Source organism: Apodemus sylvaticus, chromosome 4 (assembly GCF_947179515.1).
Source record: "Apodemus sylvaticus chromosome 4, mApoSyl1.1, whole genome shotgun sequence".
Taxonomy (NCBI): Eukaryota; Metazoa; Chordata; class Mammalia; order Rodentia; family Muridae; genus Apodemus; species Apodemus sylvaticus.
This window is the reverse complement of record NC_067475.1, coordinates 14,126,363-14,145,933: the sequence shown is the minus strand read 5'-3', so window position 1 is coordinate 14,145,933 and position 19,571 is coordinate 14,126,363. Positions and strand designations below refer to the sequence as shown.

The following is a 19,571-nucleotide window of genomic DNA, read 5'->3' as shown; positions in this document are numbered from 1 at the left end:
TAGCCTATGGGGCATGGTGCCATCCCTGGGCTGATAGTCCTGGGTTCTATAGAAAGCAAACTAAGCAAGCCATAAGAGGCAAGCCAGGAAGCAGCACTCCTCCATGGCCCATGCGTCAGCTCCTGCCTCCAGGTTCCAGCCCTGTTTGAGTTCCTGTCCTGACTTTCTTCAATAATGGACAGCAATGTGGAAGTGTAAGCCAAATAAACCCTTTCTCCCCAACTTGCTTTGTGGTCATGGTGTTTGGTCATAGCAGTAGAAACCCTAACTAAAACAGACCATAATAACCTTGTAGTTTTGAATACAAGACTTTCTACTACTTAAATTACTAATGATATTACTGCGGGGAGGCACTCATTTTAATAATAATAATGATGATGATAACAACAACAACAACAATAATCAAGCACTAATTATACATTTTTATACCAATGTGATTTTGGGGGGTAGGGAGATCCATGTACTGAGATTTTTCATTATCTTAGTAAAATAAACAAGTATGAGCTGACCCTGAGGAACGTCTTCAAGGCTCCACTCTCCTTCCCTCCGTCGGTCACCATGGATGTGAAGAATGCTGCTGCAGGAGTTTGCTATTCTAACAAACCTCTTAGGCTTTCTAATAGTCTCACTTCTAGCAGCAAACAGAGTCCCACAGAGCAGACTTTGAAGTGCCTGGGAAATACTTGAATTCACATTCCCTGTGGTTGACTTCAGTTAGCCATCTGTCTTCATAAAACATGGTATTTGACTGTGATAACTGTGCGTTGCGGTATGATTTCAAGATGGAGGCTCTCTGGATTCCTTTCAGATTTCTGTAACACCATCATATCCATGATTCTGAGATGCCTTTGACAATTCGAAATGCTGTAGAAAAAAAGGTTGGCAAAAGTGCTGGTGGTGTGGGTGAGTACTGGGGCGATGAGGAACTGCCACTTTCTCACGGGCAGGGTGAGGGAATCCACCCAGGGTGAATGGGGTTAGTAATTAATCCGTATACATTCATGGTCTGTCTGGTTTAAGTTAGATAGCTGAGAAGACTGAGGTAATTTAGAAAAATTTAACAATGTGAGACTACTCATATCCTGAGAGGAAAGACCTGTCTACCTTCATGGTTGCTGTTTACCAGCATTTATTGCAGGGTTGTGTGGGCACACAAAGATGAGTTATATGAGATGAACTATAGAGTACGACATGCTTCTCATGGGTCACAAAGCGTCAGTCTTCCACCTCCGTCTGAACTGGAAACCCACTTTTTCAAACCCACCTTTAGGAAATCGAAGCTCAGAACGGGGAACTCACTCACCCAAGTAGTACTATAGGCTAGATCACTCCAGGACTAGACTTCAGAGACTTTTTGCTGTAAACCGGTGCTCTTCCCCTGAATTCACCATTAGACAACTACTGATTGGCAGCCGTGCTTTTCTTAGTATTGCACTGGTGCAGGATAAAGAACAGAGAATGCACAATTCTTGCCCCTGGAGAGGTGCCAATCACGTGAGGGAAATCAGAAACAGCCAAGTAATGCTAGAACTGAGGGGCTATGAAGGACTAATTAGGATGTATGTAACAGAAGGCGGGTTAGTTGTCCCACTTGAACTGCCAAAGACCCGTCATTTAAACAGATATCTGTTACTCCAAACGCTCAGCTTCTAAGCTAGGCCTTCAAAGAGGGATGAGTTTCCTGACTTCCTGACCCCACCAGGGACTTCAGCAACAGTTTTGAGGACAGCACTATATCATTCAAGGTCACCTTAAGGACATGTGGAGAAGCAGGATTTAAGACCAAATACTATCTGAAGTTGGGTAAGTTTGGAGGATGGGTTTACACGGTCATTTGTTTGCTGGGGAAGTACTGTGTCTGCTTCAAAGACTTTTTTTGTTGCCAAACTGAAATACTCAGTTTTCTCCACTATAAATGGACTGTTGTCTTCACATGTTATCACAGGTACACATGAGGTTTCAGCAGGAATGTAAATTGCATGGTTCAAGACACTTCTGAGAGCTTGGCTCCATTGTGGCTGGAGTTTTGCATTGACGAAACGAGACAGAAGTACGCCGTGGTCTGTTTGACACTTCCTATTTACTATCAGAGCGGAGATTTCTTTGAAAATGTATATAAACTTGTTACATTTGTGAGTAATTTATATGCATGATATCTGAAAAAAATGTATGAATATTATGCTTCATTCAAAATATCAAGAACATAAGGGGCAGAGTTCTCTTCAGTTTTCTTACTTTCTTAAGTCAGTGTGCCTACTTACCCTTGTAGCTCATGGGCTAGAAACCATGTGCTTGTGCAAATTACATCATGACTGAATAATGCACACTAGAGAATCCTTCTCCTTTAATGATATAACTCAATTTTAAGAAGAGATAAAGATGCAATCATTGTGATAGTCAATAAATAAAAACATGGCATATATATGCAACTTTACTAAGATGTTCTTGTGAGCATTTTCATATCTGCACAATCATGATTTTATGAGACCAACATGCTGCCCACACACAAAGTGGACAATACATCATACTTCTAGGTGCTAGCATAACAAGTCTCTATTTCTCTTTCTATGAGGCTGGCAAAAATAGCAGAAACTTTCTCAGGATCTAGCTCAGATATATTTTATGGTGATTATGATGTATGGACTCTGGGGGCTGGTCAGAGAAGAAAGATTATGATGGCCAAATGAGTGTCACTGTCAATTTGAACACCTCTGGGAATGTTGGTGAGGCTGATCCTGGAGAAAACACACACACAAACACATACACATATGAATACACATGCATACATGTACACACATACACACACACAGAGAGAGAGAGAGCTCCTCTAGTGAATGCCAATGCGCTACTGTTCATTTTGATATCCCCTTATTGTGTTACACATCTATCCTGCAACAACTGAATGAACGATGCAAAGTCAGGGGAATGTGATGTCCTCATGTCTAGTATTTGATAAAGAAAACTGGTACCAGGAGTCTGGGTTGTTGCTACAATTTTACCTTCCCATTTGGATTAGAAAAACTAGGAATTAGTTTGTGGGAAGAACTAGAAAGCATGTGGAGCTAAGAGCTCTCTAGAGGTGGGCTCTAGAATGCTCTAAGCAGAGTTTTCTGGAGAAAACCAGAAAACCAGAGAGCTGAGAAAACTTCAGACAGTGAATGTCTGGCCATAAGGTCATGGGGTGAGAACTATAACGGAATAGGATTAGCGGTCTGCAGGTTTTATTCTGGCAGTGAGTTTGTCTGCATCTTGTCTGTGCCTTGAGACTCTGGGAGGCTGAGATTAAAGAGAGTGCAGTAGTTAATCCATGAGAGGGTATCTTATAGCTGCTTAGCATCAACACTCAAGACTGTTGTGAGGCTATGATTTACTAGAAGAGCCTCAGTGCAGATTGGGAGCAGAAGCAAAGTGGATTGATAGGAAATACTCGTAGTCAGCCCAGAAAGGGTATGTTCAATGTTGAGACCAAAGAATTGTAGTTTGTTAGAGACTGGCCACGAAAAAGAAGCCAAGTACTTTGTCCTGGGCATAAGACCAAAGCCTTGAGGATGATTCATGGAAAAGCAAGACTCTAACCCATTTTATGGTCACATTCATTGTAGGGTGCAGAAATGTAAATGCATCCAACAGACTTTCCCTGGAGAAGAGATATCTCTAGGATATCCTATGTGTACAGTCTATGCAATGAACAGTTTCCCAAGATCCAGTCATTCAAAAGTCACAGCCCAAGAGACCTGGCTGCTTCTTGAGCTTGAGGCCAACTCTGGTTTGGCAGGCTTATGGAATGTAATATTCTAGGATACCAGAGCCTTCTGGAGAACAGGAAGTGTGCAGCTGCACTGGACTCCCTGGGGGCAATGCATGAAACTATAATAGTGCATCTGAAGATGCAAGGGAGACCCCAGGAGGTTTCCGAATATCTCCAGTGAACATGAATGTCTGCTGGGAAGATCTGCAGGCAGGGAGTGGAACAAGTGAGTGAAGGGGCCATATGGCCTGAACTAGCAAGACCACAGGGTGGGGCTGCACTCCCCCCAACTCTTTGGATCCTACCTCCTTCTACCCTGAATAAGCTGCAGACCTCATACTTGTCCTGTTGGGTTTTGATCTTTGGCTTTATTCATCTCTACTCTGCAAATATTCTCTCTCTCTCTCTCTCTCTCTCTCTCTCTCTCTCTCTCTCTCTCTCTCTCTCTCTCTCTCAATGACCCCTGGGTAACTGTGCATTAAAGGGTCTTCTTGGCATTTGACTAGGTGCATCTTGGGTTATGGGAAGCAGAGGTTGCGTGCTCAGGATTGACATGGAGCACAGCACCGAGCTAATCCACTGATGGACCCATAATTTGATGACGAGATTGGCAGGTGATTTGTTAAGGGATAGGGCACAGTGGGAGGAAGTAGGTCACAGAGGGAGGTGTCACAGAAAGTTAAATCTCAACCTGAGTTCTATCTCCACTCGGCCACCATGAGTTGACCGCTGTTGAGAACCATTGCCCGCAACCCCATGATGTTGTGTCTAACTTCATGGAGACCTTTGACTATGACTAAAACCTCTGAGATACGTGAGGCCAAATAAACTCTTCTTCCTTTTAAGTTTATGTTTCTCAGGTATTTGACACACAAATAAGAGAATGGACAAGGACACTTTGGATAAATATAATCTGTATAAATTTCACAACTCTTTTTTTTTAAACCATTACATCTCTCCTTCAGTTTAAGAGAGAAAGGACTTTCAGATCCCGGCTAATGATGGTGGCAATACATCTGTCATACTGCTCCCTCCATAAGACTCTTTCTAAACGTTACTTATTTTTACACTCAGAAATGTACTAACTTTGTACTGCCTTTATTTTTATGACTTATTTTTAAATCAAATTACGCTACCCCTTGTCCATGTTTTAAAATAGGCTTTGGTTGAACTCTTTGTGGAAAAAAAAAACTCTAAGAACTCAGCAACTAAATGGTATTTCACTTTCTCTCCCTTCCCTGCCCCCCTCTCCCATCATAGCAACAAGCAGAGATTCTGGCTAAAGGCTGGCCCAGGAAAGGGAAGGAACAGTTCAAAGGTTCTTGACAGGACTTTTTTTTTTTTTTTTCATTTAAAAATATTCAGATAAATCGGGGTTGAATGCATTTAGCTGCAGCAAACCCAAGGGATGAGATTTCTGGGAAGCAAATAGCTTTCTGTGTGCTCTGAGGTCTGCAGCTAAGCATTCTGAGAGTTGATTTCAGTACAGCTTTGGTCAGAACTGAATCAAATGGACAACAGCCTCAAATCTAGCTTGCTCATAATTTTGCTTATACCACTTAAATCTTCCTCTCTGTTTTACTTCTAGACACTAAGGTACTACTCTCTTGTTTTTAAGTAGCAGTTTAAATGTCCCCTTCTGAAAAATGCCAGTAAATGTTTCACTCCAATTATTAATTAATAAAATTTTAATGGGTCTATAATGGGACAGACACTTGATAAACCCTGGAACCCACGGCTTCATGGAAAGCACACTAGCAAGGCAGTATTTTTGGAGTTGGCTGTGTGTGTGCTCATGCCTTTTCCAATTGTGATTTATACAAAATACAAATGCAGATCTAAGAAGAAAATCTGTGTTCAACTGGAGATACACAGAAATGGAAACAACACAGCAGATTAATAAAACATGGCAAAAATGTGAAATACCCCAGTAATGTTATGTTGATAACATATTGGTAACATTTTTTGATAGTTAAATACAGACACTACTGAAATTTGTTTTATTGTTTCACAAATGACCTCTACAAACATTTAAATTACCTAAGTGGCTACAAGACTTATTGCCACAGAATATGAATATATATATATATTCATATATATATTTATATAAGGAATATATATATCATATATAATTCATATAAGGGACATATATCCCTTTAAAATGACTGGTATTTTCATATTAAACATTTACCAAGTGAAAGAGTTTGTGACCGTGACTTGATTTGCATTTTCTTTGTCACTTTCAGTACTGAGTGTGATGGTGTGTATATGCTTGGCCTAGGGAGTGGCACTTTTAGAACATGTGGCCTCATTGGAGTTGTGGGTGTGGGCTTTAAGACCCTCATCCTAGTTGCCTGGAAGCTAGTCTTCCACTAGCAGCCTTCAGATGAAGATGTAGAACTCTCAGCTCCTCCTGCACCATGCCTGCCTGGAAGCTGCCATGCCCTCATCTTGATGATAATGGACTGAACCTCTGAACCTGTAAGCCAGCCCCAATTAAATGTTGTCCTTTATAAGAGTTGCCTTGGTCATGGTGCCTGTTCACAGCAGTGAACTAAGACCCTAACTAAGACACTGAGTGTCTCCTCACATGCTAACTGGACATTTAAATATCACCTCCTGTGGAATCTCTTGCCCTTCAGAAATTGTTCAGTGGAATGGAAGCTTTGGTCATTGCTTGCCAACATCTTACTGATGCAGATGAAAAAGAACCAAAAAATTTTTTAACAAGGATCTGTATTAGAAACCCCAGGTTTGTGGCTCATGTCTTGGGGACTCTAGTGTGACTGAATGAAAGAAGCAAGCAGGAAGAGTACTCCCCTGTAGTGTTTACAATTATCAAGGATAATTGTACAATTATCATACCCAAATGTCTTCATGTGAAACAGTCCCACACATACCAAGTAGTGAATGTGCATGACAAAAATGTCTTATACGGTCAAGTTTGTGTTTCAGGATATATCCTTTCCCTATTAGGGCAATAAGCTTGAAAAAGCAAAGACCTAAAGTTAAAAATTCCATCTTTCCTTTGATTCTCTTGTAGCCACAACATAAAACCCGGTTCAACTTTGAGACAAGTCTACTCCAAAATGCCTACAACCACACTCACTCCAGCTTATGGGGCTGAGGAAAGGGTCGGTGGCTCAGAATCCGTCTGGGACCAATACGAGCCATCTTGGATTCCAAGCAGCTAAGTTCAGATCTCAGATTTGCCATTTTCCCATGTGATTTTTCAAATGAAAATCTATTTTACATGGTGACTTCCTGGCCTCTGGTTATTCATTTTAAATACTGTAATATATTTAAATATCAAAGAGTGCATTAATCAAATGAAATCCTATTTGTGAAGACAGCACAAGGCATGACTCATAGTAGGTAGGCATGACTCACAGTAGGTTCTGTGATGCTGACTTGGAACATAATCACTGTCACTGCAAGTCACTATATAATTCATTACACACATATTTTCTTTCGATCCTTACAACCCTCAGTCTCTTCTTTATTGTCAAGAGAATCAACGCATGGATAAATAAAGTGAATGTTGCTCTTCTGATACTTGAGAAGCAAGATCAAGATGAATGCCAGTGTTCTGAAGATATGACTTGATTCAAAGTCTCAAGCACAAACCTTCGATGCCAGGCTTGCTGATCTCTGGCTTCCTAATGGGGTTGAGAGGGTTGCTATCTACCTAAAGGGAGATATATTACCTCTTCTTATTTTCTTCATTGGCACAAAATGTATTTTAAAAAGTAATTTTGGATTTAGAGAAAACTAAAGAACAGTACAAATATCTCACATACCTTTTGCTCAGATTCCCCAGTTTGTTAATATTTTACATTTGATTTATTATGTCTCTTTCTCTCTTCTATAATATATAAAGCAAGAAGCACAAAAGAGAAGGCAAAGGAATACTCTAGACTGAAATATTTTTTAAAATGTATGGTCCTTTTATTACAGTCGCAGTCAGAAAGGACCGGTACAAGAATGTCAATGAGTCATGATGTGCAGAAGTTAGTGTCATGTGCTCCTCAGGCACAGCTGTGCTCAGGATGGCTGGCAGTTCCCAATGAGGGATGGTTTTGTGCCTTGGGAGATTTTTGGTAGCATTGGGAGGCATGCTTGATTGCCATGACAGAGATTAGAGATCATGGAGACCCAACAGCAGAGGCTGTGGATGCTGCCAAATATCTTCAATGCACAGCCACTTCCTTAATACTTCATGTTTCATAATTTTAGAGAGACTACATTAGATGCCAACTGTTCCCTCTCCCTTGTTTCAGAGAGCCACCTGTGGCCATGTGGATTAAATGGGATGCCTACTTCCAGTCAAGATGGCGTCATGGAGGCCATGTTTACTCTTCTACCCTTAGAAGAGAACTGGACAGGGAGACAGACTATATAAAATAATATGGCACTCAAAACATTGGTCATAGCAACTTAAAGCCATGCATGACCCTGCAAGAAGGGGAAGAAGAAATGTAAGACCATTGATTTGGGGCCTGGAAAAAATTTTCAGTGTGCTCTCTAGACAGACAGGAGGAAAGAAAGATACAAGGAGGGCTGCCCTGGGCTTCCCTGAAGTGCTCAGCAGAACTCTCATGAGTATCTCTGTAGAACTTACCTGGCTGAGGCCAAAAAATTACCCAGAAGTACTAAAGAGAGGGGGGAAAATCACTGGAGTTCCTGCATGGACAAAGGTAATACCTTTTCTCACCTGACAGAGAAGAAAATCTCATAACTCAGGAGCACCGGAGCAGTGCAAAGGAGGGTCTTGTCTCAGTGAAAGGCCAGGCAGCCCTAGAGCAAATGCAGCTCTGGCCTAGGGATAATAAAACTTAAGGAGATACTTGAAACCGCTTCTAAGAAAACAGACCCCAAAAACCTATATCATGCAATTACAGGACTTTCAGAAAAATCCAGCACCCAACAGAGCAAAATCCACGCTGCCCACCCTGCAATCAAAAATTACCAGACACTGTGCCAGTTCTTCCCAAAACAACTTGTGCAAATAACAATTAAAACACCAGCAGGCTGTGCCAATGTAAATGCCACCAGATTTTCTTTTTGGGGTGGTGGTGGTGGTAGTGGAAATAGCCGATTCTAAAACTGTAAGGAAATATATAAAAAAACAAAACAAAACTACCATGGCAACTAAGAGCCAAGTTAGGTAACACTACCTCACTTGAATCCATAGTTACTAAAGCTCTGATCATCAATACAGTGTTACATTGCTACACATATATGCAAAATCAATGGAAGAGAATAATCTATTAATAGACTCACACACAGAATTAATTTGTCAAAAAAAAAAGTTGCAGAAGCACTTGAATAAATGGTGCAAAAAATTGGCTATTCACAGGGCAAAATAAACAAACACACCATCACAAACATCAAAAAACTACTTTAATACCACACGCCACATAAAACATAAAAAAAACCATTCTGAGGGGCTGTAGAGATGGCTAGTGGCTAAGGGTGCTTATTACTCTCACGGAGGACCTGGGTTTGGGTCCAGCGCCCACACGGGCCATCTTTCCACAGCCTGCAACTCCAGCTCTAGAACATCCTACATCTTCTTCTGGCCTCTCCACTCATGTTCACATTCCCCGCACAGAGATACAAAACACATACATAAAAGTAAAATAAATCTTAAAAAAAAAAAAAAAAACCCAACGTACTTAAACATCGCAGTTCTGCATCCCTAAACCTAAAGTTACCAAGCTTTTAGAAGAAAGTTATCAAGACTTTGGTCCATGAATTCCTAAACATGGCACCCAAAGCACTCTCCGCAAGAGAAAAAAATAAATGGGGTGACAGCAAAATTAAAAACTGAAGATGCTGAAGAGAGAACGACAAAACAGGCCATGAAATGTGTATTCAGAATACACAGAAATTCTATAGCACAAATATGAAAAAAAAAAAAAACCCTAACCCAATAAAATACATATCGACAGTGCGTGAAAATTCTACACAACAAATATGAATAAAATCCGATAAAAACTGAGGTGAAAATTTTAAATGACAGGGCACGAAGGAAGATCTATCAGCATCAGCGAAGGCAGTTAAAATCAGGAGGCATCAGGGAAATGAGCACTAAAGCTTCGACAACTATTGCTAATAGGAGAAAGACTTTCATGAGGAAATAAATAGGACAGCTGAATACACACTATTGACAGTAATGTAGATGGGAAAACCTTTTCAAAAAATTTAACATACACCTATGATATAGCCAAGCACTTTAATTCCCTCCTAAGAACTTCCAAAATGAAATAAAGCACACATTGACATAGAGACATGAACATGAACAATCGAAGCAACTTTATTTGGATAATACTACAAAAAACGGAAGCAACTCCACCCTCTGCCATCACGTAGCTGGATAAGTAGTTAGTTCTGAGTCCTAACGAAATATCACTGTGGTACAGTGAACCAAGCTGCCTATCTATGGTAGTGCATGCCTTTAATCCTAGCCTGGAGGGCAGGGCAGGCAGATCTTGTAGGTTTGAAACCAGCCTGGTGTGCAAGAACAAGTCCCAGGCAAGCAAAGGCTACAAACTAAGACCTTGACTCAAAACAACAAAAAGCAAGACAAAACAAAAAACCCACACAAATGAAAAGCAATGAACCAGTAATATCGTAGTATGCATGAAATTACAGACTGTGTTGAGATACCAGCCCATAAAAGTAGGTGTTTTATATGCATGTTATATATGTATACTGTCTACTCAATTATGCAAAATTCTGGAAAGGTCAAAGTAGTTTAAGACACATCCATAACCATGGTTGCCTGGGGACATGGACCCAGGAAAAAGATAGGAAGGTGAGAGACTGAGGGTTATGAAGACAGTGGAGAGGAGTGGGGGTTCATTATCTCAATGGTAACAGTGGTTTTATGGATATAAAAACATTAAAACTTACCAAAATTTAACTTTTAAATATACCTGGTTTGTTATATACAAGCATCATATTTCACCATGTTTTTGTTACTGCTGAGGATGCCAACTAGGGCCCTGCACTTCCTGGGCGACTGCTCTACCACCGGGCTACCTCCCAATTCCTCCTTCCTCTGAAGTTTTTGAGACAGGGCCACACATAAGCTGCTCAATCCAGCCTTGAACTCACTCTAGAACCCATGTCAGGCCTTCAGCCTGCCTCAGCCTCCCAAGTAGCTCCGTTCACAGGCCTTTCTTACTAGGTTTGACTAAAACTGTTCATCTTCAGATTGAAAAGAATGAAGAGTTAAGCTCATCAGGTACACTAATCGCATTCCTGTGCAGTTAGCAGACGTGCGGAGCTCACGGCTACCAGGCTGGACACGACAGTAGAGACTGTCCCTGTCACTGCTTGCTCTGTAGCGTATCTTTCACTTGTCCCACCCGTAAAGAACACGTCCTGTCCGGCCCAGTCCAGTCTGCCTCAGCAGAAATGGCAAAGTCGGCCGCGCTGCAGCAATGCAGTCGTTGCTGGGACTGCACACATTCTACTCGGAAGCACACGGCACATGGCTCCCTGCTCCCCAGTCATGGCTTCTAGGGACAAGATGCTAAACCAAAGGAAAGAAAGGACAACCACCTGGACCTTTCTTCTTCCTTGTAACCAAGAGGGTTACAGTTTCAGTACAGTTCCTCTTGATGGACGCAAAGATATCCTGCAAGTTACTATTTTCCTATAGTCTACTGTATAGGAAAATAGATACGCAGTCTCCTTGTATTTTCCTATTAAAAAGAATCCAAGACATAACCCTCAGACAGCAAATGTAACTGGGAGTGTCAGAGTGAGAGGAAATATTCAGAAACCCCTTCCATATGTGTTGAACTACGTCACCTTCAAGCAAAGGTTCAAAAGCCAGGCAGAGACATTGTTCGTCTCAGCATCTAACGACTGTGAACGTCTTTCCTCATTACGATCACTCTCAATTTTGAAAGTAGATGTGGCATTATTAAAACAAACACAAAAACTCAAAAGTGTTTCAGCCCCCATCTAGCAGCCTATGGACTGTGGAATCTGCCTTCACAGTTTTTGCCTCATCTGAGAAAGTGGGGCTGAATTTCTCAAGACTCTCTGATCCACAGCCTGAAACCATCGTCCTTCCATACACATGCCTGATGTCACTGTTGTCACAGAGCTGGACTACAGAATAGGCAGCTGGAGTTAAGACGGAAGGAGACAGGGAGCTGGTGGCCAATGTAGAAGACCAGACCCCCAAACTCTGTACCACAGCAGCCAAGGAGAATGGAAACAGAAACCACATCCCTGAATGGTTGGCAGAAGCAGAACTCAGAAGCTGGCTCCACTTACTTTTTGACACCGACACAGCCATTTCCCTTGTTGTCCATGTCAACAGAGAGCATGGGGCAGCTCGCAGAGCTCCTTTGCTTCCGGAACTAATCAATAAGGGAGAAAAGCTTGGCTTTAATTCTTCGGAAGTGAGAGGATACGTATTCCCAACTGGAAACCTAAAGGTCCTTCACAGCTTCACACAGCTCACACCTGGCTGTTCAAGTCTCTGGTCCTCTCCACTGGAGAGACAGGATCGCAGCTCAGAGACCAGAGGATAGACTGGGGTGCTTTCTTTTATACTACCTTGACAGCAGGAATGTGCAAATGAAACTGACACCTCCTTCCAAATGAGGGACTGTGACCTGACCCTAACCCTAGCTCCCTGAAGACATTGCAACCCATACTCAGAAGTAGAGAAAAACAAGCCTCCATTTCTGGCCCCTTCTGTGATTTTTTTTTTCATTTTTTTTGGTCCCCTCCCCCTGCTTCTATCTTTCAACGAGATGCAGAAGGGGCTTAACAAAGGCCTCTGTCAGAAAGTATTCCCCTTTGCTCCTTTGCTTCCGGACAATATACGTCACATATTATGAGCAAAACTCAATCTGGGAGGTAGCCATGCCAAAGTAAAGCAGAAAGCTAAAAACAAACAAAAACAAAAACAAAAACAAACCAACCAACATGAACAAACAAACAACTAAAACCAACCAACCAGCCAACTAAAATAACAACAAAAACCCAGATATCTATCGTATCACAGAAAGGGTGGTGGTGGCCATGATGGAGTGTTGGGATGTTAGGATCTGTGGGGGGGCCAGGGGGGAGTAGGCAGCTCATCAGATTTATATAAAGCCACACAAACATTTGAGATACAGTAACATCACTGTGTTTTTGTTTATCAGATGAGGAATGTATAAAAAAATAAACTCATATACAATTAGCAAAAGGGGGAGGGGAAACTGCTTTAAACACAAGAAAGTCAAACCAAAAAGTCTGGTCTGGAAATCTGTTTCCTTGAATTCAGCGGAAGCCATAATTTAAATATAGTTCCTCTCAGATCGCTTTAGACAGTCCTTCTCCAGGGATTACTTACACAGCAAGTGCATCGTTCAGTAAATGCAGGAGATGCCGTTACTCTCCCAGAAGTAGATGATTAGCAAACAACATTGCAAGTGTGAGATCAGAGTGCTCGTGTATGGCTGTGGGTGCACACACACACACACACACACACACACACAAACTTCCAGCTGCCAAGTCTCTAAGATCTTCGCTAAAGAAAGCCGATATTTAATGTAATATAAACATGAGCACCCATGCACACAGTCACAGAGTAGACAGAGAGTGTGCTGCTCCGGCCACAAGAAGAATAGCACTTTAGTTGGAAACTATTACTCAGTCACCATTTTCTGTGCATCTCAGAAACAAAACAACTCACAGCAACACTCTGCAACAGCGCACCACACTGTCTCATTATCCTTACTACTATTTCCCTTTTCTCTCATGAAAAAGTAAAAAGCCAACCTACCTAGAAGCAACTAAAACATATCATTTTATAGGGTTATCAAGAACAGCCAAAGAAACCCCAATGTTTTCTTTCACAAAGTAGTCGGGCCAGGGAATTCAATCAGGAGGTACAATTTGACACAGTGAAATAAAACCAGGCTGGCTTGCAGCCAACGTGACGTTAGGACTCACACACAAGCCGCAACTGCCTTCTGGTTGGTTCATGGCTGACTTTTTAAAGCGACAGTGTGTCTGCTCACTTGGGCGGTCTCCCTGCAGCACAATTAGTGGGAGGGGATGACCCCCGCTTCCAAAGAGGCAGAATCCTCCTTGCACATGTCTTGTACAAACAAGAAGCTGTTTCCATAGCTGCTTATTTCCCCTACCCTTCCCTGTTGCTACACTGGTCTTTACTGCTCTGCTGTATAGCCATGCCATGTTTCAACTATTTGGTTTTCTTCCTGTGGGAAAAATAAGAGAAAATCCACGGCTTACAGACTATACACAAAAAACACTTGAAGCTGAGTCCTGCATTGGTCTTTTTTTTTTTTTTTCCCTAACAGAGGCTGGGACAAAGTTCCCAGAGCTGGCTTTTAAGTAATCTCTTTGTGAGGGTAAGGAAGGCTCTGGTCAGCTAGCAAATTCCTCACTCCTCATAGAAGGCAGCATCTCTCAGAGAGAATATGAAATTGAAGACCAGAGCTCCTGCAAACATTCATGCTCCACCCCAGGAAGACACTAGAACCAAACAGAAACAGGCAAAACCTTTCTCTACAAAAGAAAAACTTCAAATTTAAGGGTTGTTTCAGTTGCATAAAAAGCTTAACCCTCCCCCTAGCCCCCAAGAAAAATTCAGTTAATACTTCTAACTATGAACATTTGGTCCTGCTTAGGTCACATATAATCAAGGCATGCCAACCTCCGGCCATCTTAAGTTCCAATAACTGGGAGTAGACCGAAGAGACTGGGGGTGCGTTTTCCATTGTTACCTGGTCAATCTTACAGTTCCTGGATTGGCTGGAAACTGCTACTTGGTTTGCAGGTATGTGTGTGGCGGGGTAGTATTTGTGTGTCTTTGTATGTGTGTGTGTGTGTGTGTGTGTGTGTGATATTCCTGTCTCATAAACTTTAACATTCTGTATGTGATATCTGGGAAACAGATATCAACATTCCGATGCCTTGAATTCAAGACATCCACCCCCCCCCTCCCCAATCCTGGCGCTAAAAAAAAAAAAACCCAAGCCAAAACAGTGACAAAACTAATAAAACCCACTCAAAACAACATTCAAGACCCATACAAGGACCCTGAGGACTCTCAGTTCCCAGCAAGTATGATGTGTGCATTTTAGGCAGAACCTAAGATAAATTGGCTTCCCTTTTCTCTACTAACCCTTAAGTGCATTCAGAGATCAAGGGTCAACAAGTCTAAATCTGGATCCTGAATGCCCAGATCACCCACACACCTGATTTTAGGAATGGCATTAGAACATTTCAGCTTCCTGAAGGACCACAGCTGAGAAATATTTATTTCAAAGGCTGCCTTTTCTGGGCTTTGCTACCACTGCTTCATTGCAAAAGCAGCTGTACACTTTTAGGGGTGAATTCTAAGTGTTCAGTATTTCTGTGTACTGTTTGGAGCAGAGGCCCGCATGTGGGTGCATTATCACGAATGACCAAAATAGGGCTGTGGATCACTGACTCGTTAGCAGATCCATACTCTGGGACTTCACTGGATCTCCTGACTCATTTCCCAATGACAGATAAAAGGCAAGGCTTTGTTTGCACTCTAAGTCTGGTGGGTAAGGGAGCCAGGGGACAGCACAGCACAAAACAGTTCTCAAAAGAAGCTCTGATCACATCCTCCAAGAGAAAGGCTCAAAGAGATGCAGGCATGCCTGAGTTCCTCAAGCACACTCACAGAGGAAGGACTCTGAAGTTTGTCCAAGCACCTTCCCCTTCACATAGAAAAGGCCACCCTCTCCCTTCCTGCCTGCTGTGTTCAAAAGTTTGCCTGTTACATAAATGTGTTTCTGGGAGTGTTACAGGTGTCCTAAATGATGCCAACAGGTTTCACTTACCAGCTAGTTCCTAACCTTGGAAATAAATGGACATTTGTGAATGTCTGTGTGGGTTCAGCCGCTCATCCTTGTACACTCCACAAGCACATTAGCCATTTGTTCTGATATAAGGGACGTGTATATTAACTATGTTAACATTGTATTTGTGTTGGGTGAGGCATGAGACTGTTGTGTGCTGTATGGATGTGCTTTGTGATTATAGAAAGTGTGTGTGTGTGTTTGTGTGTGTGTAGGGGCACCCAAACAAGACTTCCTAAGGCAGTACATCTGTACTGAGGTGACTGTGGATACCCTGGCCTCTGGATTCTAGAAAAGAGAACTTTTGGGACCACTTGAAAGCGCCCTCGATGGGGGAGGGGAGGCCAATCAGGAAGAGCGGAGAGTGGACACATTGAGTGGCATCTATGTTGATCCGCACCCACCTCCAGGAAGCACCGACGGCCCAGGAAAGCCAGGCTGTTCTGTAGGAACCTTCCACCTGATCCCATGCTGGACCGAAGTCCCCGAGGGCAGGGCTTCAAGGGTCTCGAAGGGCGTCTCCTGGGCAAAGGACCGGCGTCCTCCCCACCAGCGATCGGCTAATCACCTCGCGGTGGCGCGGGGAACAGAGGGAAAAGTTTCTGCTGAGATTCTGAGGGAGAACAGGGCGGTCAGCCTTGGGAGGGAGCTACTAGGTGTGTGCTGCAAATCCTAGCTCCTAGGACCTGTCCTGTCCTGCCAGCTCTGCCCCGCTCCACTCCAGGCGACAAAGTGCACGCCCGCGGGGCACCGAACTCAAGGGGAGCCCGGGGCGGGCGTTTGTGGTAATTTGGCTTTTTGTTTTGTTTTTGTTTTTATCCTGGTGTTCTCTGGTTCCTTTTATCCTGGAGAGGAGGGAGGGCGGGCGTGTTCCCAGGACTGCCTCTAAGCCCATCACTTACCTCCCGCCCAGCCGCCCGGGGTGGCCGCTTCGCGCGGTGCCAAGAGCAGTGCGGGGCGCGGGGCACGCCGGGAGTTGTAGTCCACCGTGGCATGGTGGGGGGGGTCTCGGAAGCGGGGGCGGAGGGAGCGTGGAGAGGCAGAGGCTGAATCTGCTGGGATTCCTAGGATAAACTTTGCCAATGCCTCAAAACTTCCAGGGAACTGAAGGGAGGGGCTCCTCCCGGGAAAATTAGCACAGCGGAGGTTTTCGGGTTACCAGCATTTTCTGCGGATAAGCCCTCTGAAGTTGTAAGTGGAACTTTAGCAATAATAATTACAAGACATTTCCCAGGCCAAGTTCCTATTTTGTAGGGCTCAGTTTCCTATTCACTGGGAACACAGTGTGTGGCATGGAAGCTCCTGTTTTCTTGTTGGAGAAACTGCATCGCTCCATCATAGGGTAATTGGACTCTTCATTTACAGACCACTCTATAGCACTCTTTACAAAGCGCTGTTTATTTATTTGCTCCATTCTCTTCCATCCATAAAGCAACACTGGGATTTAAGCAAAGAAAAGCTCAAGATGCAGCTTTGCATGTCTGCACCTGAGGAGCTTGGAGTCACCTGTACTGTCACTTCCTCCTCCCACCCTTCTCCTAGTTGTTAGGAGAGGGAGGGAGGGAGGGAGGCCTGGAAACAGCTGTAGACAAAGAGCAAAAAAAGAGGAACTTTTGTGGAACATTTTCTTGAAATAGCTAGTGAGGTCTGCAGAGATAGCTGGGGCAGTAAACATGCTTGCCTGTTAAATGTAAAAAAAATCTCAGAAAGTGTTCTAGGGATTAGGCTTATTTTATGAAAAAATGAGCCACAAAAGTGACAGCAGATGTCACTTAGCAGCAAGGGAGCAAAAGCCAGGTATGGTGATTTCAGATCTGGGAAGGGAGAGGGCCCCTAAGGCTTGCCGGCCAGCTAGCTTGGGATTCTTAGCTAGTTCCAGACCAAAGAAAGACTAGGTAACAAACAAACAAACAAACGAACGAACGGAGACTGTACCTTTAGAGCAGCACTTGAGTTTGCTCTTGGTCTCTAGACTCACTCACACAGCTGTGCAAAGACACTTGCACAAAGGAACACACACCACACACCACTTCCCCATCTGTAACAGTTGGTAAATAGAGCAGCAAACGGTTGCTCCAGATCTAAGCCAGATGGGGTGCCAGGGCACACAAGCCTCCAACCCCAGCTCAGAAGCTATCTAGATAACCTCTTGCAAAGGATATACAAGCCACACTTTCTGATACATTATGGCTGCCAGTCCTGTGTCCTCGTGGGCTTTCTCAGCGTGTGAATGTGTGCGTCTCTGCATCTGTATGTTTCTTTGACTCTTTTGCTGTTGTTGGCTTCCATATTTGTTTTGTCTTACTCTGCTTTGTTTTTATTTAATCATATTTTGTTTTATTATTATTTTTTAGATGCCTGTTTGTTTTCTGATGAAAGAGAAAAAGAAAGGGCCTGGATTTGGGTGTGTGAGGAGGTGGGGAGAATCTGGAAGGAGTTGGAACCAAGTATATTTTAAGAAAAAAAAATCTTTTTTTAATGATAAATACATATTTATTTTATATTACTAAAATAAATGAATTGTAAGATACATAGGTAACCACCCGACGTATTAGAAGTGCAAAACAGGAAGGAATGAAAGCAGGAAAGAAATTCAACAGACAACTGTAAGATGAAATGTGATATCATAGGGTCAAAGGAGGCCAGTGACAGCCGGGAGATTGGAAGCCACCGAGACCTAGAATTCCAGTGTTGTCACTCCTGAGTTAGGTCTAGGAACAAAAAGTTATTTAACCTCTCCAGATCTCTTTGACCTCAGCATTCAAGTGTAAGAAATACCAGTTGTGTAACAATAGCTCTGAGTGGCAGTTCAGATTAAAATAGGCAGGAGACACTTAGTGCGTGGCCTATTCTGGGCACCGAGCTAATGTTACTTACTATTATTATCTACAGAAATTCCTTTTGTGGAAGTATCAAGAAATGAATTGGCGTGAAAGCCGCGTTGGGAGGCTGAGACTGTGTTCTAAGCTACAGCAGCATCTTAAACTGCAGTGGCAGACAGGAAGCGGCTAGGAGAGTCTTCAGAGAGAATAGGCAGGGCAGGGCAAATCATCTTCGTGTGGGGGAGGAAGAGGAGGGACTCCAAAGCGGTTAGCATGTTCTGGATTTAGGATATGCTTGGGGTTGCCTCGGGCACAGACACAGCCATCAGGATACAACATTTTGGAGGAAGATAGCCAGTCTGGCTTGAAACCAAACAGGAGCTTTTCTGGGTGTGAATGGCCGTGTAACAGTTGGGAATGCTACTTTGAAGATTACACAGTGATACAGAGCTTTAAGAGCGTTCATGGGGGAGAGGAGGTTGAAAAGCCTGTGCAGAGACAAGAGGAGTGGGCAGGAGGAGCTGAGGTGGCCTGTGAGGGTGGCAGGCAGGGAGGGACTGATCAAGTGGCAGCCAAGGGCTGCAGGGGCAAAGTCAAGGAAGGAAGGAGCAACGGGGGAAGGGGAGGGGGCGGGGACCGGCCAGCAGCACAGTCACACAGAGGGGAAGCCAGCCCCACAGAGGGGAAGCTAGCCACACAGAAGAGACCATTGAATGTATAACAGGCCCGGGTGTGGGTGAGTGGGAGGGGGGCTTGTTTTGGAAGATGATGGCATGAGTTTTTCCTTGCTGCTGGCACTGAGAATGTTGAACATCTTCCATTGCTTGGGACTCCTGAATTGTCTTGCGCCCTGTGTTTCCTCCATTGTTACTCAGCCCCACAGTTCATATAGGTGAAAACCCACATCGAATCATCCCAGCTTACACTTTAATATAAAGTGTTTGTCACATGGTTTTAAGCACTGCTGAAGTGCTGCCCTGTGGATTTCTGAAGGAAGAAGTAGCCCGGTCACCAGCATGGCTGGATTAGGGACTAGAGCACTAATCAGAGGAAGGCTGTGGATGACCGTGGAGGTGGAGACAGAGCTGTGGGGTTCGTAGGCAACACAAGGACTTTGCTTTGACC

The 19,571-nt window shown here is 43.4% G+C and overlaps 1 protein-coding gene across 6 annotated transcripts in view; it reads right to left on the bottom strand.

The window, feature by feature from the left end:
- Samd13 (sterile alpha motif domain containing 13) overlaps positions 1-17,620 on the bottom strand; it is a 47,383-nt gene extending 29,763 nt beyond the window's left edge. The window contains exons 1-3 of one of the 6 annotated variants that reach the window (XM_052178980.1): positions 17,560-17,620; positions 16,029-16,237; positions 12,047-12,132 (exon numbers count right to left, since the gene is read on the bottom strand). In XM_052178980.1, the coding sequence (XP_052034940.1) occupies positions 12,047-12,132; positions 16,029-16,094 (152 nt within the window). In that variant the 5' untranslated portion in view covers positions 16,095-16,237; positions 17,560-17,620. The other 5 variants (XM_052178979.1, XM_052178982.1, XM_052178981.1 and 2 more) reach the window with 5 other exon arrangements.
- Positions 17,621-19,571: the final 1,951 nt, after the last annotated feature.